General features: G+C 44.8%; 1 protein-coding gene across 1 annotated transcript in view; it reads right to left on the bottom strand.

Annotated features, from left to right (window-relative positions):
• PAPPA (pappalysin 1) overlaps window positions 1–25,100 on the bottom strand; it is a 174,535-nt gene that overhangs the window by 144,749 nt on the left and 4,686 nt on the right. Inside the window, exon 2 of the mRNA XM_066201131.1 lies at window positions 2,096–3,164. Within this exon, the coding sequence (XP_066057228.1) occupies window positions 2,096–3,164 (1,069 nt within the window). The remainder of the gene's footprint in view (window positions 1–2,095; window positions 3,165–25,100) is intronic.

Raw genomic sequence — 25,100 nt, 5'->3', positions numbered from 1 at the left:
AACTGCTCTATTTTGCCTTACTGAGTACAAACACCCATCATAGCAGAGAGTTTGAGCTCAGCCAAAGTACAACAGCCGCCAAATAAAGGCTCCAGGGACATGGAATTTCTGCCCTACTGCCCTCTGTGGTTTCATTGCCAATGATCAATGCTGCAATGCAATGTCTATGCAAAGATAAATAAGTTATATCTGCTGTTAAAAAAAAAAAAAATCTTTGGAGCATCTCTGTATTTTCTGAGGCTCTAGCTTGTGGAAGAGGATCTTCAGGCCTTACTCACTATTTCAGGTCAAGAGGAAGCTTTTTCTCAAGTCAAAATGAACCTGTAGAAGATCTGTAAGCTCAAGGGCATGAGATGTAAATCCTCCAGACAAGGTCAGCCAGGTGGCTGTCTCCAAAAGGAACACAAAACTACGCCTGAAAAGCAACTACTCAGTGCTAAGGTAACTTCAAATTTTGCAACTCACTGTCTTGCTTGGACTTGTGCGAGCACAATCTGTGCAGCAAAAAGGCTTCATTTGAAATAGAAGCATTTCTGTACCTCAGAATAACATTATGACACGGCCTTAAATCTCTGAACTATAACTTACAAGGTTTTCTCTTGTTTCATTTTAAATGGGCATTCTGCTGGTCACAGACCAAGTGATAAAAAGGTACTATCAGATTAAAAATAATGTATTTTTTTCCTAAAAACTGTACGAGTTGCTATAAGTAACCCCTCAAGTTCTCAGAACTACAGCGTTAAAACAATCCAATTTGCATTATGCCTTTGATGGTATTTGCTCAGTTGAGTTTCTCTCCATTTGAGCAGTATTAAAAAATGGTATTTTTCCTTTCAATGTTTTCAATCATTAATATTTAAAGTATTTCCTCATTTGAGCTTTGTTCACTAGTAAGTCACTGAAATCAAACTGAGCTAGAAGGATTTTTTAAACAACCTCACTGGAGTAAAAAAAAAAAAATAAATTGGCTTTTCTTTCCAACTTAATTATGTGTATTTAAAGCTCCAGTAGAGCTGATAATGTTGTTTAAAAACTTCTCTCTATTAAGGAAGCTATAAATATAATCTGAATTGCTGCAATGAGCTCCTGAAGAGCTCACACTTTCCTTCTTAACCTGAACTTTAGTTTTGGGTGTTCCGAAAATTTAGAAGTTTCCCCCCACGGCTCCATGAATTGCCCCAAAAAACCTGTAACATGGAATGCAGAAAACAGAATTTCAGCTTTAACCTTCATCTTTTCTGTGCTTGTATTTCTAACCCATTCACAAGAAGCACCTTATTGCTTAGACACAGTAACTTGTCTGAATTTGGAGTAATTGTGGGTACGTAGTACCCACCTGAAGCAAGTTATTCAAGGATGCCACTCCTCAAAACTGCAGCCCAAAGACACCTTAGCTGAGGAGATGAGGATTTTATGAGCTCACATCCCCCCAGAGAAGGCTGCTCTGCAATGAACTGGCATTACCCCTGTTTTCATTTATATGTAGAAAGGGGCACAGAAGAGTTTCATTACCCACCCAGTGTGTGCAACAGGAACCTGGTACCCACCTCCCTCTTCACAGCCCCCAGACTCAGCTGCCCCTCCACCTTAGTGCACACAGAGACCAGTACACAGCAGTAAGAGTATGGAATTACCGACCTACCTTCAAAGAAGTGCTACAGAATTAAAGTCTACCTAAGAGGATTCATGTTCTCTTTCATGCCTGAGGGCCTTTTCCCTCTCCAAATACACAGGAGCTTTCTGTGACATCCAATCCCCATTCCTCAGAGTCTGGAGTTAAAATAAACTGTGCACTGTTACAATATGCTGCTCATAGCCATCAACTAATGGTTCTCTCAAAATTGGCTGCTTCAGTCTTTAGCACAGATTTTCCTTAGCCTGGCTGGAGAATACTGATTCAGGGGTAAGGCACTGCTGAGACCATTACTGAGATTGCATTTGGAGAGCTGCAATGTGAGCCAGATACTGAGGAAAAAAAAAAAATCATTAAACTCCAAAGCCCATAATAGCAACAATGAAAGGGTTCAACAGCCAGCAGGATGATCGATACCTAGACAGATATTCATCAATATGACCATAAAAAGAAATTGCCTACCTGTAAGGAGAATATGGGTCAAAGCAGGTCTTAGTGACTTCTGTTATCTCTGGGTTGCAGCACTCCCCCCCGTCGAAGTTGTACCTCTCGTAATTACAATCCATGTCACACACCCCATTCTGCTTCTTCTTGCTGAAGAGCGCGTGGCGGACATGCCGGCAGTCCCCGCCATCGAACCCCGTCAGTGTGTGGTTGCACTCGGGGTCGCAGTTCTCGTCCCCAATCTTGCTGATGTCGCAGTTGGCCAGGATGAGCCGGTGGCGTAGGGAGGAGTTCCTCACCTCCAGCACCTCCAGCTCCCAGGTGATGTTGTAGCGGCTGAAAGCCTCGTTGAGGTGCTGGTGCTGGAACTCGATCTGCTGCTGGCTGACGGTGGGGTTCTGGTGCCTGTCATCATACAGGTTCACCACGCGGTAGCGCACGGTTTTGTTGCGGCGGAACCGGGGCAGCTTGTTGTAGCTGGCAATGACGTCTGTGTTATCGCACACTGTCTGCCCGCAGAGAGGAGGGTCCAGGCTGGTGTCCAGCAAATAGCCGTGGTGGTAGCTGAACTTGGTCTGAGGGCTGCTGCCGTCCTTCATGGGAGACCAGGTGCTTTTCACATTCAGTAAACTGTCTTGAAGAACGAGCTGAGGTAGGGGCGTGTCTTGCCTGTGAGTCGCTTGCTCCATGTCCAACAAGATCTCCTTTTGAGACCGGGCTGTCCTCCAGAGGCTGAAGTGCTCCACATAACCCCGATAGTTCTGGTTCAGGGCGTTTCCTCCCAGCATGAGCACCTTGCACTTCAAGGTCAGTGGGCTGAAGATGCTGCCCACTTGCTCTCCGCTCGTGGCCACCTGGGCGCCGTTGACATAGAGCCTCATCAGGCGCCCGTCATAGGTGGCAGCCAGGTGCACCCACTGGTTGGGGAGGTAGCTGCGGTGGGCCGCGATGGTGGTGACCTTGCGAGCACGGTCCGTCTTCAGCGAGAAGAAATAGCGGGGGTCTCTGTTCCCCTGGTCACTGACGGTGTTAATCCCCAGGACCCAGCCTCGGTCACGGGAGGTGTAAGAACATTTGTCATACAGTCCTACGTGCCCCCAAAAGAGAAATATGAGTAAATAAGGGATGACAGAACGAAGGCGTCAGTCTTTAAATTGTGTAAATATACCTCTCTGAATGTATATACACACACTCACCTACATCTGTTAGATAGTTAGTGCACAAGGAAGACTTTAAATCATCTAGTGCACCATTGTGGGAGGTCATGTCAAGACTTCCTATTAAAGGTAAAGATTTGCCAGTGGCATCTACAAATGGGATTCTGTTTTCCTGACCAAATCCCAAAACTTTTCTGCAAATTCCTATCAGCAAAACTCTGGACTGTGCATTTGGTTCTTCCCTTCCCTCAAGCCATTCATCAGTGGTTGAAAATAAAAACAGTCTTGAGAACCAATCTCGGTTGATGTCACTCATCCCTCATACCCCTGAACCCTGTACCTAATAAGGTCCAGAAGGGAAATAAACACAAACCCTAAATTCTGCACACTTTGAGAAACACTGAGCAGCTGCAGTCATCTTGATAAGTTCAAGCACACAGATCCTACAGAGGGTGAATGGGACATGTTCGGGCTGCCTTCAAGGTCAAACCCAATAAAAACAGTAAGCACATGGCATACACTGGTATACACCACCCTGGGAAAGGGCAAGAAATACGCAAAGATGGACATCCACAGAAAGATTCCTGCCCCCTCACAGGGACACTTCTAACAGCTCCATGCACTGTGGAAAGATTTCACTCCCAAAGTGTAGATCCATGCTTAGCGCTCTCTCACCCAGCCCTCAGACAGCTCCAAGCAGTGGACAGAGTCCAGTCCCCCCCAGTTTGGGACACAAGGCTTGGCGACTTAATGGCAGACATTTCCATCTTCCAGTTCTCAAAGGCCAAGGGCTGCAGGGACACTCCTCACCAAAGACAAAATCATTGGAGCTTTCAGCACCAAATGGCCTTTCTACTATCAGCACATAGAAAACAATCCTTCCCCAGAGCCTCCACTTCCAAAAGCCTAAAGGAAAATCATAAATCTCTGACAGTTCAGTCCTCGTGAAAAGACTAAATATCCCCTTACCTCACCCCTGCACCCTCACCCTCCCCTCACTACAACCAAATAACATCTTCTGCTTCTGACTAAGTTGCTCAAGAGCCATCTGTTAACAATCACTCATTAACAGTGCAGTCTTGTCTAGTATCAACAGAGCAAAGGTTACAGGAGCATTCACTGTATTTTTCCTCTCCTCTCCCAGCACCCACTTTCCCCCTTCTCCTCACACCCTGCCCCTCTCCTCCTCCTCCCCCTGTAAAAAAAATCCTTCTGATTGGAAAGTTAAAAACATTTAAACGGGCCTTTTTTCTGCACGCTGGTATTTTGGTAGGGATTCTGAGCTCCCCCTTTTCCTGTTTCCTTTGGAAGAGAGATCCCAGGGTTCGGAAGGTAATGTGTTTATTCATCTGTATGGTGCACTCGGCTCAAAACCTTTTCAAGACCAGCTTCTGGTTTATACTTCTACTTCTGATCACAAGAAAGGAGAGCAGGAGAACCAGGCAAGGAAAAAACAAATGTGCTTAAAAAAAAAAGAAAAGACATTTGCTGGGATGGATATTTACCCGAGGAACTTGTGATACGAGAGCCAAAGCTACCAATAACCTTCTGGAGTCTGTTTCTGAAGCATTTTTAAGTTTCTCTTTGTGAAATAAATACTCTTACAAAGCATTCATTTTCAGATGGATGAGAGCCCATAAAAGTCTGTATTTTTATGTATCTCAAACGAAGGTATTGTCCAATGATAGTGGGTGGATAATACTGCAGTGAATAAGAGGACAGCTGGCAAGACAAGTCCCTCTCCCAAATAAGTCATAAAAATCTCAGCTTATTGTAATAAGACCATTAGAGCTGATCAGGCATTTTGTAAGAGAGTTTTTGCCTGCCAGGAAATGCCAGCACGGTGAGAGAAGAAAAAGTGATGCAGAAATGGGCTTGTCCCAACAAATCCCTCTGAGAATCTGCATGTCTTCAACGTGGCCAGGGGAACCCCAGGGACTCCCTGGGCTGTTTTGACTGAGGCACAGAAGGACAACTCATCCCTGCCACAATCCCCACCATCTCCAGTCTCCTTTGCCATCCAGTGATCAAATCCTCCAGGTCTGTGGATCACAAAGCAGCTGGACACACATAACCTGCTCCAGCTGTTTCTTCAGGCATCCAAGATCCCCACGGTTGGATGGACAGCTGGAAATCCTGGAACAGGTCTCCAGTTCCAGGAAAGTCCACCATGCAGTCTTTAAGGGTCAAGAATTTTTGCTCCTTACACTGACTGGAGCTAGAAATATTCCCCCAAAGAACTGATAGATTATTCTGGGACAGAGATCAAATTTCCCAGGCAGCATTTAAAGAACATCGTCCTCTCTCTGAAATGCTGCATGATGCTGGTGATTGACCTCAGCTGAGCATGAGGAGCTGCTGGAGGAATACTACAGAATAGTAGCAACCCTCCCTTGCCTTTGAGCCTTTAAACCCTGATGTGACGCAACGTGTCTTGAGTTGGGCTCAAACAGCTGCCATCAATTCAAGATTTACAGGGAGCCAAAGGAGGACAGGAAGAGAAAAAAACCCGGTGACAATAGGGACACCACTGAACACACCAGTATGAAAGCTGTTGAACTTAAACACTCTTCTATTCCAGTTCCTTGCATTTTCTAGTTTAGGGCAAAGGTCATTACTGAATCCTTATGCCACGTAGAGTATTCTTTTCTCAAACTTTTACTATTGTAGACATCCAACTCCTGATGAAAAGATGGATTGAACACAAGCCTTTCGGCAGCAAGAGTTGCTTTATTCTTAAGAGAAAGGAAAAAATGTAAAAAAAAAAGGGGACAAGAAACCCACACTCCCTTGTGCTGGGACAAGAAACCCAACTCCCTAGTAAGTTGTACCCGTTCCTTATGACCCTCTTTTGTTTGAACGCTTCACCTATTTTCCCAATCCTTCACTTTACTTTTGGCTTTGGACTGAGGATCCTCCGGCTAAGGGAGTGTCACTTTTCCGTTTTGTCCCCAGCACAATGAAACTCATTTCAGCTGGGACACTGGATGTCATAATAAAAGAATTTATTACTTCTTCTATGACAACTAATAAGGGCAAAGCCATTGGAAGAGGGACATGTGAAATAATTGCCAGAACTTCTGAAAACTGAATAATTTGATGTTTTCACAATTTATTTCTATTTAGTAAAAGGTTCCATAGCCGTGAGTTATTTCTCAGACATAATTAAGAACATTTTAAACAAGAAGAGGCCTCTTTTACCCCAAACAAGGCTGGTTTTGAGCAAAATCACCCCACGTAGTGGTTGACACTCCAAATTTCAAGTCAGCTGTGACTACAACCAACATTTACATGAAAAATGTACAGAGTTTAAATTCTCATTTACACTGAGAATTCTTTACAATAATGTGGTAAAGGACATTTTTAGCTACTTAATATCTCTTTACCAACCAAAGAGGCCTCATGGTAAATGAGACACAGCCAATGACTGAAAAACCACAATTTGGCGAATGTGCCTGAAGTTTCTGAGCCAAGAAATGGTGTGAAATAAAACTGATGTTTGTTTTCCCCACAGCAATTAGATTAAAAAAATATGTACAAGTTTCATACAGCGGCAAACAGTTTTCTTCACTTCTGCTTGCCCTGAGTTGCTAGAAAGGGATGGAGCTCCAGCTGAGGAGAACAGTGACAGCCCTTCTTACCCCTCAGTCTGAATGATTTTTTTCCTTCTAAAGCTCTTGTTCCTGAGGCCCAAGGGATTGAAATGGAATTTTATATTTAATTAGAAAAAAAAAAAAAAAAAGAAGAAGAGGTGCTAGTTCAGCTTTCCAGCAAGAGGCACTGGAAGCCTCCCTTCCCCACAAAGGAGTGAGTCACTCCTCAGAGGACTCTGGAGAAGTGCACGAACAGAAGAAGATGCCACATTCCTTTATGCTAAGCCAGAGACAGACTTCCATGGCCCACAAGGCTTCTTCCAGTCCTATGATATTTGTCCCTTATAGGAAAAGTAAATTCCTAGGCATCCAAAGAGTGGGGAAAGCTGGATAATTCAACTCCAGTGGCTCAAAGCCAAAAGCCAAACATGGAAAATGAGAAAGACAGTCTCCCTCTTTTCTTCTACAAGCAAAATCTCAGTTCTTTGGCTACTGAGCCACAATAGCTCCACCATCACTGTCCATCTGACCTCTTCCAGGACCACCTAAGCAATACCATCATTTATGATCCACTTTGTCTTCTGGTCTTTTCTGGGACTTTAAAATAGAGCCACATCCTTGTGTGGGCTCTGTGCACTGGGCAGGGTTTGGCAGCATGAGCACAGCACAGAACATCAGCTGCTGAACTTGTGGGAGACAGCCCTGGGTGAGGACAGGAGGCATTGCTGTAGCTGGGATGGGAGCAGAGGAACAGGAACTCACAGCTGGAGGCTGCTAGAGCCAGAAGCAGCCCTCTGTGGGCAGAGTTTGACAGAAGAGAGGTTGGAGTAGTTGCTGTAACCCACTGTAATGTTATAAATAACATCCTCCAGGGCCTCCTTCCCTCACTTCAGTTCCATTTCTTATGCCTGGATAACAGCAATCTTCACAGCAACCAACGCAGCCATAGGATGAACTAAGAATTTCATTCTTCAGGCAGGAAAAGTTTCCTCGCTTTGCTGAGCAATGGGAAGTGGGGGGAGAGGGAGAGGAGGGAAGGCAAAAGGAAAAAAAAAAAATAAACCAAACCCGTGTTATGGTTTCGTTTCCAGAAGGGCGAGGTGGGGGAAGGGGAAGAGGGAGGTCAGTTTGTCTTTGAACACGTCGGGTGCCGCGGAGCCGCCAGAGCCACGCGAGGCAGAACGGAAAACAGTGCCCTGCACTTCTGAAAGTTGGCCCTGCCTGTTTTGCTGGGAGACTCCAACCAGAGGTGACAGGCCTCAGTTATGAAAGGGGAATTTAGGTCAACAATCAAAGCTGCAGTCAGGGGGCCCAAGAACAGGGAGCTAAAGGTTGGGGCTGTTTTTTTCTTTAGCATGCTTTAATCGTTCAGTATCAAAGCACAGAAGAACGCTTGAAAGAGCAAATATTCTACAGGAACCTATAGAAAGCTTTTATCTGTCCAGAGGAAAATAATTAAAACCGACAGATTTGGGTTAAGTATCCCCATGTTCCATGCAATTGGATAAGTCAGTGAAGATCCACTGGAGCAGTTCTTGAGTTCTGCACTGGATATTTCATGGTATGACGTTGAACCCAATACAGTTTTACAAAGGGTAGAAATAATCTCTCCTCTCCTTTGCTGTGCTTCCCTCAGCCCCACTTCCTTCCACAACAGTTAAATAATTCAAAGTCCAGAGTACTTAAGGCAACATCTCTGTCTATACCATTTCCAACACAGCTGAGAGGCCTCCTGAGGTCACCCCCTGAGACAAGGAGTGGTTCAAGAAAACCACCTAAGGCTTGCTCAGGTGGCAATGTACTACTTAAAGAGCAAAAAGGCAGTGTTTGCTGCTGCTATCAATCTAGCTGAATTCACACCAGATTTTATCCCTTACAAGCTATGCCAGAGGATTCAGACCTCAGAGAGAAGGATGGAGTTCTTTTTGTTCTGCCACGAAAGACCAGAACTTCATCATGTAGAAGTGCAGAGTCTAATATAGCCATGCCTAATTAACATTGAGAATTTAGCCCAAGGCCCTTTAAAATCTCAATCTTTATATCAGTGTAATTTAGCATCAAATTAAGCATACATTGTGTACTGTTTCTCAAATTCCCAGTCACTCATTTGCTCAATGAGATACCTTGAAGTCTGAAAACAGGGAGGTGAGAAAAACTACAACAGCAAGACACGAATTTATAGTGGCTGGTTAGTTATGAACATTACATAAATCCTTCCCTGATGATAACAAAATCATGTGGGCTGCAAGAGAGCAGCCACTGGCATGGACAATCATATTAGTGACACTCCAGTGAGCCTATTGTGGGAATACTCCCACTAACAGTATAGAAGAGCTTACTGCAAATACATCTGGTAGGCTGGGCTTAGTAAGAAATTGCAGATTGTGAGGGTTTTGAGGTGTAAGTGAACACACACAGCACTGTAACCACAGGGCAGAGAAGGAGCTGAGCGCTTGCAGTGTTATAACAGGGCTGGGTATGGATTTTCCAAGGGCTCCTTCATCTACAGCCTCAGTGTAAACAAGGGTTAGTGGGAAGGTTTGCTCCTTATCTCGATCTCCTTAAGCATTTCACAACAAAGCTGCAGGACCAGTGGAGACTGGTGCTTCATGAATGAACTCTTTATGATCTAATAACCAGCTTTAGGTGGGCTTTTAGATGGGCAGAAAAATGCATATCCTTCTCAATGGTCAAACTTCAGTCCTCGCTATGAAGACTGGGATCATGGGAACATTCCAGACAAGGGTAAGGATATTGTAATACCTGCAAAACTATTTATTTCTCCTGCCTTGTTGCGAGAAACAACTGAATATTTTTGGATGAAGCTTGGAAAACCATTATGTGTCCATGTTGAGATGATTTTAATACACACAGGCATAGGAACAGTGATGATTGTAGAGACAGGCTTCTCTTGGATCCTGCTTAAAGTCAAACTCTGATGTTCCATCAGGGAATCACTGCTGTATGCCACAAATATGGGAGACTTTGCATTCAGCTTGATTCAGACAAGAATTCAGAGTTTTGGCTGCCAATTTCAGACACTCTAGTGTAGCCGTATTAAAAAGTTGAGTTTAGTGTTTATGAAAACCCAGATAACCTTCAAATATCAGGAATGGAAAGCACTCAGTAAGTCGGTTGGTTTGGCTGAAAGGGATCATCACACACCTCTGAACTCCCAAGCTTATCTCTGCTCACTGCCCAGCAGAACCAGATTACAAATTAACCCTCCCATTGTACCTGAGGCAGCTGATTCACCTCCAGAGAAATCCAGTATTAACACCATTCCCACTTGAAAAGCAGGTGTTGCAAAACACATGGATACACATCAGGAGGAAAGCTTGGAAACCATTCGTCTTTCACAGACACATGCACAGCACACACAAACCTGAGAAAAAGGACATTAAGATAAAGGCACAGCAGCAGAAGGGTCACTTGACTAACACAGATGAAGTTACCCAGCAACGTTTGGTGGAACAGGAATCACCTCTGCTTCCACAACTCCTCTTCCTCCCTTTGCTGTTTGTCAAACACTGATTAGCTATCAAAGCTCTACAGAGAAATTTACTCTTGCTCACACTAACACAGAGTGGCTTTCCTCCCCTTTGTAAGAGTTAATGCTTGAGAGCAATCACCGAGTATCTTCTGTGGAAAGAGCAGACATGTAATACCATAACTTCCAGGCAATCAAAATGATAAAGAGATATTTCTGGGCTCCTTTTAGAAAACAGCAGAGAGAATTGATCATAAACTGGGTCAAGATAGGTCAGCATACCTCAGAGCAGATCAGATGGCCAGAGCATCCCAGGAGGAAATATCCTCCTGGAAGGATTATTAGGGGCACATCTGTGCCATCAGATGACCGTGCACAATACCCATCAGCTCACGGGGAGTTCAATATGTCATTTCCTTTCAGAATGTGCTTTGTGTCTGACGAGCAGAGCAAGTCAATCAGCTGCGGCAGCGCCCGAGCCCGGAGCAGGGCTGGAAAAGTGCCCAGCACGCTGCCCTGGACGGCCACAAACACGGGGCTGGGAGAAGGGCAGCTCTGCACACGAGATGGCTTGTGGTGCTGATCAAAACACACAGCCAGGATTAAACGGGGGGGACAACAACACGGCTTGTTTTGCTTTTTAGAATTCCCTTGTCTCTGACCTTTACGGCAGCTCTAGGGCAGCGCTGGAACCAGCTGAGCAGTTACTACTCCCAGCTGCAGCCAGGAGAGCTTTTACACCATTGCACAATGCATGTGTGTTTGCAGGGGGGAGGTTAGGGCTGGAGAACAAAGAAGGAAATCTAGTGGCACCTAAATCAAACATTATGATCAATGAGGGAGTGGGAAGAGAACCTGGGGAGCAGGGACAACCTTACAACCTTTCCAGGATCAGACAGATGGCCAACATCCACATTATTACAGAAACAAAACAAAAACAAAAAATTCCATGAATGCAAACTAGGGCACCCTGCAAGGAGATTGTAAAAATCACATCATGATAGCTTAGACTTGTCTTTGTAATTGAGGGGCATTTCCACATGAAACAGTTCTAGTTATTTAATTGGATTTTGAGAACATTCTTGGGCAGGCACTTTGCGAGTGCAAAACTGAGTAGTTCCAGTGCATTTACACTGATTTATACCCTGCAAGGGCTTTGCCTGGTGAAAATTAACTATCTTACTGTAAAAATATCTTAGATCTTATCCAGACTCAAATATCTTATTGCATCTGGCTTTCCCATATGACTGCATCTTTCCTGTACTAATAGAAACAACTGAAGCATTTATCAACCTTCAAAGAACTGACTCCAAAACAATCCACAGAGGAGGAGACTGCAATAGCAGTGGGGAGAAGGGAGCTGATCGTGCCTGTTTTCTGCTGTTGCTTATGAAAGGGATCTGGGCCTTCACTAATCCTGACTATTTCATGCCTCAAATTCCCTGCTCCATACTTGCACACAAGTTCCAAACCCATACACAAACCACAGAGATATTTCTGCTTTCTAGGAAACGTCCTGCTGAAAAAAAACCCTGCCTCTCTAACATGATATAACTATTATAGTATGCATTCCAGATAGGCTGGAGTCACCACATACTAACCTAAGTATATAATTTTAGAGCTTTATTATTCTGCTCGGTTTGAATCCAATTTCATTTGTTTTGGTATGATTTTCCTCCTGGAAATACCTGAGCCTGTGTTTCTGCTCTACAAATACCAGTGATCACTTGATCTGTGAGCACAAATAAATAGACATCTAAAAACAAATTCTCACACAAATACTCATGATGTCTTAGAAGTGCACAGAAACAAATTCACACCTATTAAACCGAAGACTGTAGCTGTGAAAATTCAGCCTTTAGTTCTTAAAGGACAAGATGGGACAGTGATGGGCAAACCTCCAAAAGGTCATAATTCTGCTTCGCTTTCCATAAGTGTTGCCAAAGCCAAATCCTTCTCGAAAGTAATTGACCTTCTCAAGTCTGCAGAACTGGGAGAAAAATGTAAAAGAAACAAGCTACCTTGGAAGATTTTTGGCAATTCTTGTATTTAGCTGAGCAGCAGGAAATATCATATGTCCAACCTTTCTTATGTTATTTCAGCCCTTCTACTTCTGGTTAAATTTGGAAGCAGAGCAATGAAGACTAACAAAATACCATGTTCAGGCACGATTTTCTCTGTGCAGGGGCCTATATATACATGTGCACATGGCTTGGAGGGAGCAGACTGGGGCACTTGGAGCACTTGGCTTAAATTTGAGTTTTGAGGAACAGCCTCCAGCTGGGGATGGCTGAAATTAAATCCTGTCTCAGAACACTAATTACCTTCAACAGGGTTTTGGTCAATGTTTGCAACTCAGCTAGAGTCACAGGAATAGGTCATTCCAGTATCCTGCATCCCCTGGACTGGAGTTCTGCCCTGAGACTGAGGCAGACCACCCAGCAAGGGGATGACAAGCTAAAGTCACCCCCAGCTTATTCTCTCTCATGCACTTGGTTTTTAAGGGTCTGCTGTGTTGGCTCCACATTCCTGGCATTGCCAATGGTCCTGCTTCCAGAGGGAAACCTTAATTTTTGCTCCCCCAAGTCTGTTTTGAAGGTAAACTCTCGGCATCACTGAGACCAACAATAAAACTCTTTCTACCTTCAATGAGAAAAGATTTCAGTCTTGTTTTTCAGGTGGTTTTCAGACAGTGCAAGTTCTCCTCTCAAAGAGGACAAGTCGAGTCACTGCTCAGCACATCATTCTGGGAAAAGGTGACAATATCTAAACAGGATTAAGAATATCATGTGAAACAGAGCCCTACAATTCAATGGCACTGATGGTGAGCAAATCCTACAATGAGTTGGAAATACTGTGATGATCAGAAATATCGTACTAGTGTCAAGGAGAGCCCATAGAAATTAAAAAAGAGAGAAATTAAAAGATTTGAAATTAGTATCTCAGTGCTGCTTGTGCTTTACTGTTGGCTTCAACTATTTTCCAGGACTAGCAAAAAAACCCCAGAATACTTTGACATTAGAAGCTCTTAGACACAGTATGGGTGACCACTGAATTAATTCCTCTTTAAAGACCTTGCAATTTGGAAAAGGAATTAATTCTATATTGAAAGCTATGGTGGCAGATATTCCACCACTCTACTCAGAAAGGTTTTTCAATTACTGACTACTCTCAAGGCTAAAACACTGCTAAAATACTTTGTTCTAAAGCTCCTTAGTCTCCACTGGATCCACTGGATTTACTCATATCCTCTAGTATTCATTTCCAACCCACAGTTATCAGTTTAATATTCCCAAAACATTAATTTAAAGATCATGGTGATCAAATCACCTCCTAATCTTCTTGAGTCCAACACTTCAAAACTTGTTACAAATCATATAATTATTGTCACTGCTAATTGTTTTCTCTCTAAATCCTCTTCCATACAAGATTCTTCTTAAACTGCAGACACCAGAATGGGACAAAGTGCTTTGGCAACAGCTACTTCAGTGTCATTACAGGGGTAACACAACCTCTCCAGTCCTGTTCAATATCTCCTTGTTTACCCAGCCAACGATGACTCCAAACCTTTGGCCACAGCCTCACATTGGCAGCTCACATTTACATGCTTTATCTATTCCAACAGGCAATTGCTGCTCCACATTCAGCTTCCAGGTGAAAGATCCTTTCCCCCCATCCATCCTCTGTGTGTGACCTGCTGCCCCTCTCTCTATATGAATGACTTCACATTTGGCTTTACTCTAACACAAAGTTTGCATGTTCGCAGCTTTTGAAAACACCCAACTGAGAGTCCTGTTCTGGTCATTGTTTACCACTCCCTGCACTCTGCAACATCTGCAAATTTTATCAGCACTAATTTTGTTTTCTTGCAGGTTGTTGACAGAAAACATTAACTAGTAAAGAGCCAAGATTGCATTGTGCTGAGTAGGAGGGAATGTGGCCAGAGTCACACTGTTCAGGCAATGGCTCTGTTTTCCAGTGGGGGGAAAATAAATACCTGTGATACTCATGAATACGAGCTTACACAAGTCAAGAGAAAAAAAGATGGGACAAATAGATAAGCAGGAGATTGGCAAGATATGTCCCCTGTCTTTCTGTCTCTTTGGCATTCCACAACCTCAGTCTTCCCTTTACAGCAGCACAGGAACCCAGCAGGACCATGGCCAACAGGGCTCCTTGGATGAGCATTCCAACCTGTTGGTGCAAAGGAGTGGCATTTGTCTTTCACAGCTTCATTCAGGAAGCACTGCACTAATGACATTTCCTCACCCTTACAAACAGCATCTCTCTGCAGGCTGCTGAGAGACATTATCCCCTGTTTGGAGATGGAAAGGACAGAGCTGAAGGCACCTCGCAGCAATTGCAGAGCAGCAACTAAAACCCCAAACAACCTGTGCACTTCCACTCTGCCACAGAGCCAGCAGCTGGAATTAGCAGGAGAGGCAGTCTGTTTGTCTCACACAGGAGTTGCATCACTGCTGAAACAAATACCCTTTCTTTCTCCCCAAGCATCTAATTTATCGCTGAAGGAAATCTCTGTTCTCTTTCTGAAAGCACCAGCCAAAAAGAAAACTCTACCCTTTGCAACAGCCTCTGTTTTCTTCTCTGCCAACTGGTCTCTGTCCCTCCTTCCCTTATAGAACATCTTGTTGCAATGCCCTCCTAGAATAATGTTCACATAAACCCGTGTGCCTGTTCCAGCTCATCCCGTCACCAGAGTATGACAAGTGTCAGAGAAACCCATAAAAGCCAGGCTGTTGGCTCGACAGGGCAAAGGACACCATGTGTTGAACACATTGACAGTTCTCAATAAATAACAGCCCTGCTGAACAGCTGGTTGGATTGCTGGGGTTTGGAAGAATGTTGGCCACATCGCCTACTTGCGTGCGTCCTCCTCAGTGAGGCACAGAAGATCCTGTGCATGGGGAGCGGAAATACATCACTTCCAGAATGCACCAAGGAGGAATAAAAAAAGAAACATCTGAACACAAGTGAAAATCTCGTCTCAAGGCTTATGGCCAATTTTGGGCATACAGAAGTGCAATAAAGTGTTGGTTTGTTGATATGAGTGCAAAAGGTGTTCCTCCAGAGGGAGCGGAGAGATGGGCGGTGGTAGGAAGAACTGTCCTAATCTCATTTCCTTCTTCCCTCTCTCTTATGAAATACATAACTCCCATTCTATTCAGTCTGAGCCCTCTTAAGTCTGAGAGCACAGAAACTGTTCATGGAACAGTTTGGCCTTCACAATGTGAGGCAAAACATAAGGTTTTGGCAAAAAAAAAAATAAAGTCTTTTGCTTCTCCGCCTCTACCATCAGTGTTTGAGGCTCTGAGAAGAGTTTGGACCAACATTCAGCCTCCTCCTGCTGCAAGGTCTCTTCCTCCAGGAGTGCAAGTGCTCCCAGCCCACCTTTGCTGCCAAATCCCAGCCCTGCAGAAACCTCTAGAGAAGAAACACGGCCCCCTTGCTGTCTCATTTTGCCTCTGTGAGACACAGCTGCTGTTGCTTCCCTCTCTGGCCTGTTCCATGGAGTCTGCAGGTGTTTGCAGATGGACATTTCCCAGTAAACTGGTGGTATGTCAATGTTTTAAACAAAATAAAATAACCCCCCTGTGCTACAGGGTCCAGTTGAAGACCACTGCTGTTTGAGCATTGCCTCTGCTGAGACACAGAATGTAAACAGTCTGTTTGATTACACCAACTCTAGCAAGAGGACTGTGGGGAATTCCAGCCTTTCCCAGCAGAAGTTCCTCTGTTCTTCAATAATTCAGAACTCCTCAAAGGGTAAGAATGAATCGCTCAACTTTCCTGCAAGGAGAAACTGTTGATAGTCACACTGGAATTCTTGGAGGAAACTCACCAGTATAAATAGGATCCATTTCCACCACACTCCAGCCTGCTCCTTTATTTACCCTGCTCAAGGCAAAGGGGTTGTGCAACAACTGATAAACTCTGTCCATGCTGCAATGCAAAATGCTCACTTCTGATTATCTTCCCCCCATTGGGATGGGAGCTGGAGAGACCACACTGGAGTAGCCTTACAGATAAGACTTGACAGAAGATATTTGTTCAGCAAGAGAAACTACTCTTTCAACAAAAAAACCATAGATAAACTATTTTAAAACATCCCATTTTAAGGTATGGAGATTCTGCCAGCACTGGACACCTTTTGTAGTACCCTTCTAAAACTTTGAGGCTCTTAGAAGTTAAAGTTGGACCACAACTTCCACATCTAAGACATCTGTAAAAGCTTTCTTAGCCCCAAATTCCAAACACACTCCTTTATTGGAGAGAGGGAGCCTGGGACAGTGACATGAGCACTGCATTGACACCCCACTGCCCAAATGAGGAGCCACAGCCCTGACCAGGCTGCCACACTTACTACCAGAGCTTTCCTATGTCTGATGATCTTCCTGTGCATTTTGAGTGACCAGAAAGACTTATTAGAGGATCCAATTGTCTACTGGAAGGAAACAGACACCTAATCCAGTCACCTTGTACCTGAAACCAAGGTGCAGTGCTAAAAACACAAACCAGGAGCAGCCACAAGAAAATGGACTATTTATTCAGCTGCCCCTGTGCTGTCAGAGATTTGTGGGACCTCTGGAACAAGTAAAAAAAAATTCTGTTTTCCAGCTGCTGGCACCAGTACCACGCTTTGCTCATGCCCACGGTGACCACAGTCCTGTGTTACCCACTCCCCTGGGTCCTGATCACTCCTGCCTCCTGAAGGGGTGGTTCTGTGAGAATGGTGTGCAACACCAGATGTACCATCATCCCTCTGCTCAGACTGTAGTGGACAATTGTCCTTTGGGCTATTTTCGTCCTTTTACAGCCTTTGCGCAACTCGAGAGCAACAGTTTTGCCAGGAGCCAGAATCTAGATTCTGATGTTAAAACAACAAAAACAACAACAAAACAGACAAAATCAATGGATTTACCAAGAAGAAAATCTACATGGCTACTGAAGTCAACCTCCCTGCTCGGGGTTCCCGAATCCTGTCCGTGCTGATTTCAAAGCAAATTAAGACCGCAATTTTTCCCCGCTCCTTTTCCATTTTCCACGACGATGGGAAAAGATGAGGAAAACACAGAGTTAGACAGACAGGCAAACATCTCATCAAAGAAACTCCTACAAGCAGATGCAGGGTAGGAAACATCCAGCAACCCTGCTGGCTCCAACCCACAGCCCAGGCCTGGGTGCATGGTTGATTTTCATTAACTAACTTTTCTTCCCGAGAACTTCCTCTGAGGGTGTTTGTTTATAAACAGAGGAGGGAATATTATTGCTGGAGAGGGGACAGTACAGGCGGGGGTGAAGGAGTTTAGGCCACAAGCCTGGAGAGCAGAGTTCAGGAGTGTTTGTTGCCGGAAACACAAAGGGCTCACTGTAGCACTGGTACGTGGCCCAGTTCCACAGTCTGGAGGGATTACGATATAGGTATACGCAGAAAATACTTCAAAAAGCAAAAACAACCCCACATTGTACAAATGTTTCCCACTGCATCACCATAACCATTACACACCCAACTCAAACCACCAACAGCGGTGACGGTGGTTGGAGGTTGTTCTCCACAACATCCACCTCTCAGCTTGGTCACTTTCCCCATTGCACGACCTCTTGTCTCTGCCCCAAATTCTACACATTCACAGGTCTGGAGCAGCCCCCCCTGATTTCCTCTCCAAAGGAGTTACTCTAGGTTTACATTGGTGTGTTCAACAGCAGAATCTGGCTTGTATTGCTCGCCCTTCCCTCTGCCAAGTATGTTTCAAAACTGTGTGTGTAATGCATTTACTTAACATTTGCTTTTTCTCCCAGTACTCCTTTTCTCCCTGAACATCTCCATTCACGAGCTACACCACAGGAGGCTTCCAATTCTTGTCTAGTTTACGCTGAAAATAATTCTCATTAAATTATCACTGGTGAAAGGTGCTGTTTTGACCTCCGAGAGGCTGCTCTGTTTATCCACAAGACAGATGACATGTAAGACAGTAGTAATGCAAGCTCCAGATTTCAACTTTAGCACCTCAGACTTTACAAGCACAGATGCTGCTGCACTGAGAAAAAACTCCCGTGGATTGGATGTACAGCCTCCCTGGTGATGCTCCTGACAGAAGCACTGGTTGTTCAGCCATGAGGGCGTGCCCAGGGTGCTGATCCCTCCCCAGAAATCCTCTGGGGCCTCTTCTGCAACCTGTCACCTGTCTGGATTTAACTATGGGGTAAGAGAGTTGCTTCTGTCCTTAATTTAATAACCTGAGACATACAGAGTTAGATTTTCAGCATCTCCTAGGAAAATAAGCAGTTACAACTTCCATTTTTTACAAGCCATTTCAGCAAGTCAACACAATAATCAATGTGCAGATGGATAAAAAAATATCAAAGTATTCCAATTTAAATAGGAGTACTCTGAACTAAGAGGCTTTGCTGCTATTTGCTTTTCTCTCCCATTGTGGGCTGCACACACTGCTCCATCTGAGGAACAAAATAATTTGTGTGGATTCAACCATCACCAGCATGTCTGGCTCAGAGATATGAATTCCAGACCATCTGATTTTCTGCCATCTCCAAGGATCTCGTGTCACAAATTCCAAGTGCCTTCTTCCCCCAGCCCCTGTGCTGTCACCAGCAGGATGTCACCTGACAGGTGACAGACTCCATCACCTCCACTGGCTCAGTACTGCCATTATCCACTGAAGAACTATCAACAGCTGCAATGAAACATCCTACAGGAATTAGGGCATGTGACTTCACATGGAGAACAATCTCAGCTGACGAAAAACCATCATCATCCCTAAAAAACAATAATAAAAAGTAGCAAAAGGGCTGCTGGTGGGTTTGATGGCTGACTTTGTCACCAGCACACTGCCACATCCGGGACAAATCAGAGTGTCCCTCCATTCCTTACTCTCCCTGATTTTGAGGGATGTATTCTCTCACACCTGAAGTTTATCACCATCAACAGCAGGACATTTTGTGACAAGTTCAAGACTATAAAACATAATCTTGCTGTAATGATAAAGAAAAATAACAGCACTAAGATACATTAATACAGGAGAAAAAAACTCCATTCAAAACTAAGTAACACTGGTAACAGCAAAGGCCTTTCCTTTCCATTCCTATCCCTGTCTTAAATAAAACAAACAAAATAAGGGTGATAAAATCTGTTTCCTCAATCCAGTAGATGATCTTTGTGAATATGCTTCCAACACTAACAGCAGAGAACAGACAAGGAAGAAAAAGAAGGAGGAAAGGAGCTTGCAGCTGATGCTCGGTGTCAGGGACAGGGTTGCTCTTCTCCCAATTCCATGACGACAGAAGACTCCTGGGAATCAGATGAGGGAGGAGAAGATGGGTCAGAAGAGAGAAATCCATATGGGAAAGTGATTTAAAACAAACAGAGAGACAGTAAATTAGATAAGGAAAAGAAGGAAAAACACGACAGAGGGGAGGAAGGAGAAGAGATAAAAAAGCCCTTAAACATCACCCAAAAGGAAGATTTGAGAGCCCACCAGGCCCCAGAGGTGCCCAGCACAGAACAGAGTGATTTGTTTCTCTAACACAGCAAATCTTTTGCTTTCATGAGCTGGTATCATATCTCTCAGCTGCTGCTTTCACCAGGCCAACTCCAGATGCTTCTCAGTTTCACTTCCCCCTCACGCCCTCTCCGCGAGAGCGAGCGCTCGCTCCTTGTTTGCGCACGGCGAGGATGGATATTAAACAGAACAATATCAATAATTCCTGGAAAATAGGCAAGCCCATGAGCCTGGCTGAGCACACGAGCACACTGCTTGCTTACCCTGTGTTCCCACAGCGCTTCCAACACGAGCTGACCGAAGCCACCAGCCTGTGGCCACCCTGGGAGGGGACATCACCCTCCCGTAGCACGGACGGCGGGAGAGGAGCAGGAAAGCAGCAGAGCAGGAAGGAGGGAAAACAGGGGAATCAAGGACACCAGACAGTAGGGGAAAAAGCTGAGGCTAGGATGGTGATAAGAGAGGGTGGAGGGATTGGACGGGAAAGTCACACACTTACATCACTCCACAGGACAGAAAATGGGAGAGTGGGTTTGGAATAGGGGAGATTTTAATGCTAAAAAAAGGAAAAAAGAGAGGGGAAAAAAAAGAAGAAAGGTTGATGGAGACAGAGGCCAATGTGAGATTTGGAGCATAGCAAAACCAAAAACATGTCCCTGTCCTCTGATGTTAGGGCTCTACAGTGTTTCTTCTCTCATGTGCAAAGCAATGAAAGTCTGCAAAAGAAAGGATACTGAAGCAAGAACCACAGACAGGTCCAGGCTGTAGAGATGGGGTGGAAAACTGAAATCACAGCCTTTGCCAGATTCAGCCAAGCTTAATTATATTTTTCATGATCTTGACCAGGTTTAGAATCAAGTCCATGCTTCCTGTGTGACCACAAATCCAGCCCCATTCTGCCAAGAATTAATTGACCTGCACTCATATTTGTTCACTTTTTACTATGATATACAATGCACCCTCACTTGGTGCTGCCAAACATATGGATGCTCAACACTCCTCAAATTGCTCTGGTCACTGTCAACAAGGATAGCAGAAAGCAAATTTCTGTGATAAGATTTTTCACTCCTGTTCTCTTTTTTTACCTCGCCTTTTAGAGTTGTGCTCTGCTCCTGCTCAGAGTAAGAGTACTTTAACTTCATGGATGGCTTTGGGGAGAGTAAACTTTATAATAGGCACTAACATCAAATCAAAGCAGTTTACAAGATGTGCCACTTGTGTCAGAATATGTGGGGAAATAAACAAGCTGCTCCTCCTTGATCATTGGAGTTTAAATGCTCTATTGATCTGGGAAGAAAATCAAAGGTGCTTTGGAAATGGTGTGTGTGTGTGCATGCATGCTCGCAGCAGAGAAAATGAAGAGAAATGTGGAGACAGAGAAAACAGCACAACAATCAAGTGTTCCTTCTCCACAGAAAGGTGAAATAAAATCAAGAGTCATATCCAGATGTCAGCAACTCCCAGGTGGGGCAATGGGCACAGAGCAATTGAAGGGTGAGGTCAGGGGAAAGGTACATCTTCGTCTTCGGAAGCTTCTTTTTTGGGAAAACAAAGAAACAAAATGCATAGCAACTGTGCCCAGAGCAATGCATGAAGTCAATGCCCAGAACCCAAGAAAGAGAAGAGCCCAATATATTTTGCATATATGAAATAGGAAGATTGATATATACTGCCCATGTAAACAGCACTAGATGAAAAAATTGGTAGCATTGAGAGAGGAAGGAAAATGAAGAAAAAGATTATATGAGACTTGCTGATACACTTGAGAGAAAAAAACAGAGAAGATTTTGATCAAACCAGTATTTTATGATGCATTTTCTCAATCATCTGGAATATAAGATGTGAAGAGGTAAAAATGCAATCAAGCAATCATTCCTGCTACAATGGGAGGTAGGAACTGCCACACAGGCTAAGACCAGAGAAGGGTGGGAAATGTTTGATAAAATATTTTTCTCAGGAAAAAGGGAAATTAATCAAAACAGACTATCTGTGGGAAAGGATCAGTTTTGGCAAATATTCCAACTTAAAATTTCAATAGAAGTTTCATAACTGTCAAAACACCTGATTCGTTTTAACTCTCTGAAAATAAGAAAGCTGATACCTTTTACCAGCCAGTGTTTTTCTTTCTCATACTTAACGGTTTTCTAAACCAATGTTTTGGATTTTAGGTACTTAAGATGTTGTCGATCTGTCCTTCTCTTTTCCTGTCTTACATTAAAATGGTGACTCCCAGTCTTAGCTAAAGAGCTTTGGTTTATAGTAGAGCACTGGGAAATCTTCTGTGGCCTGTGCTATATCAGGACCTACAAAGTGGATTTTCTGTGAATGTTTGGACTAATTATCTGCCGTTATATCCCTGACACTGCAGGGGACTGAATTTGGCAACCCAGGTGGTCCCTTCTCTGCTTCTGCTCCTGTAATTTCTATCGGAGAAAAGAAAAGAGGAGCTGGAAAAGCAACAGATAAAATTAGAAGCAAAACTATTATATGGGAGCATTTCAGATGACCCCAGTCATGGAAGGGTTTATTTTTGTTTGTTCAATATGTCTTTTTTTTCAAAAAGACGCTATACCTTTTTTTTTTTTTTTTTTTTTTTTTTTCTCCCCTGGATTGGGCCTGTGTGAAAATCCAATCTGAAAGCACTTGGTTAATCCTTTCACCTTGAGAGCACCTAAACCCTGTGGGTCCTGCAATATTTTTCATGGAATGGTTTGGGTTAGAAGGGACTTTTAAAAGTCATCTCATTCCACCCCCTGCCATGGGCAGGGACACCTCCCACTGTCCCAGGCTGCTCCAAGCCCCATCCAGCCTGGCCTTGGACACTGCCAGGGATCCAGGGGTAGCCACAGCTTCTCTGGGCACCCTGTGCCAGGGCCTGCCCACCGTCACAAGGGAGAACTTCTTTCTAATATCTGATCCAAACCTATTCTCTTTCAGTGTGAAGCCATTCCCTCTTGTCGTTGCACTTCAGGCCTTTTTCAGAAGTCCCTGTTCTCTCTTGTAGAACCTCTTCAGGCCCTGCAAGGCCACACTGAGCTCACCCCAAAGCTTCTCCTCTCCAGGTGAACACTCCCAGCTCTCCCAGCCTTTCCTCCCAGCAGAGCTGCTCCATCCCTCTGATCCCCCTGGGGCCTCCTCTGGATCTCTCCAGCAGCTCCAGGTCCCTCCTGTGCTGGCCCAGGGCTGGGGCAGCTCTGCAGGTGGGGTCTGAGCTGAGCACAGGGGCACAGGGGCACAATCCCCCTCCCCTGCTGCCCAGACTCCTCCTGACACACCCCAGGGCACAGTTGGCTTTCTGGGCTGCCAGGGCACAAAACATTTTTGAGTTAAAGGTGCTCCTGGATGCATTTGTGGCTTCACTTCTCCTATGACAGACCCATGTCCTGGCAGAGCCAGAGCCAGGCTCCAAAGAAGGCTTTTCTCCACCAGAAGTCCCTGCTCCCCTCAGCTGGCTGTAAGTGACCAGCGAGGTGCCCACAGGCAGTCAGATCTCTGCTGCTCAATGTGCTCAGCCAAGGATCTCTCCCACCCTTGGCAAAGGTGAGTGCACTCAAGGATCATGGAGCCGCCTCAGCAAACACCTGGCTCAGCTGTGCAGGCAGAGAGCTGGCCTGTTGGGCACTGGAAAGTGGCACCTACCTGTGTGGAGGGTCTGTGTTAGGGTTCATCAGTGACACCCTCTGGCCTTTGAGATTTGAGCTCATCCCTCCCCATGGCACGTGTGGCTGGGGCTGACAGGGGACACCTGTGCTCAGTGCAGCCACAGCCTCATCACCCCTTGGCCACCTCCTGACACCAGGTGGGGTGGCAGTCGGGGCCTGCAGAGCAGCTCCAGCCTGATTCTCTGGACGATGCTCCAACCTGGAGCCTAGAGGATGCTCCAGCCCCGCCCAGGGCCGGCTTTGGCGGTGGCTTCGCGTGCGAAGGCTCTCCAAGGGCTTCCCCTCACCCTCAGCCCTGCACAACTCTGCTCTGTGCTCCTCCAGACATCTCCAGGGTCCCTGAGGACAGGCTTGCTCCTGCTCTCTCTCTAAACACCATCCTTGCTGCTTGCTTGCTGCCTCACGTGAGTTTTTCTAACTGAGACAGGCTGGCTTGAGATAAATCAGGCTGAAATGAAGCTTGGAGAGGCAAACTCAGCCCGGGACACAGCTCCGTGCCTAGAGGAGACAGCCATACATCATTTAGGAATCCAAACTTGCCATCCTTCACACATACAGAGTCAAATTGCCCTCACTGTTTTATTATCATTTAATTAATTAGAGCAGCTTACGTGCAAGTGCTTTAAGGGGGAAAAGCAACCCTCAACTTTCTTCTAACAGTGCTGTTCCGACTCTAGAGTGTAGCTGGTCAAAAGAATGAGACCAGATTAAATTGGAAATGTTATGGAAAGAAAAATAAGCTTCTGATTCTTGTCCCAGCTTCCAAAGGCTGAAGGAAATGTGCTGTTCAAATGCAAATATTTAGTAAATGACAAGCTGTGAGGGTATTTTGTTCAGTGACCTATGAGTCAAGCCATGTCCAGATCCATAGTCATGAAGTGGATAATCATTTAAACCCATCCACAGGGAAGCCAAACCCACACAGCTTCCCCCACCCCCAGCAATGGTGTTTTGGAGACTTGTCACCCTGCAGGAACATCTGTGCTCCTGTCACTCCACTCTGCCCACCATGGCCAGCACCCTGGGACCTTGCACAAGCACTAATTAAACAACAGAACTTAAAGTTTGATATTTGACTTCCTCCTTCATTGTAGTTCTTCATTACAGAACACAACTAGAACATTCATGCAACTGAAAGACAACAGGCTGTTGAAAATTCCACGTTCTCTACCTGCCTATTGTTTTAACACCAGTGAAACTCTGAGTAAACTCTCCATAGAAAACATCCTCGATTTCCCAGCACACCCAGCCCGAGGATCAGCTCTGGATACAGGACCCAGCTCACCAATTCTACCTGAAGTCTATTAAACCAATATCAGACTCCAAAACTTCAGAAGGAAACAACTCCCCAAGGCAAACATATATTTCGCAAAGTAAACATACATTTTTAACTCCGTAGAGGGACTAGACCTATGCAGTGTCAGTTACATATCTTTATAATTGCCCAATTATTGGACCCTGGCATGGATGTTTCTCAGTCTCTCACACGCAAAAGCTGTGGCTTTTAGTCAGCTCCACTGTGCTGATTTTGTCTTTTCTCTCCCCTTGGATTCTGCTGCAGTTTTATGTTCATCAAGGGCTGAAG

The sequence above is a fragment of the Chamaea fasciata genome, unplaced genomic scaffold (genome assembly GCF_029207755.1).
Source record: "Chamaea fasciata isolate MVZ Bird 193981 ecotype frontalis unplaced genomic scaffold, bChaFas1.0.hap1 SCAF_20, whole genome shotgun sequence".
Lineage (NCBI taxonomy): Eukaryota > Metazoa > Chordata > Aves > Passeriformes > Sylviidae > Chamaea > Chamaea fasciata.
This window is presented reverse-complemented; position numbering and strand designations above follow the sequence as displayed.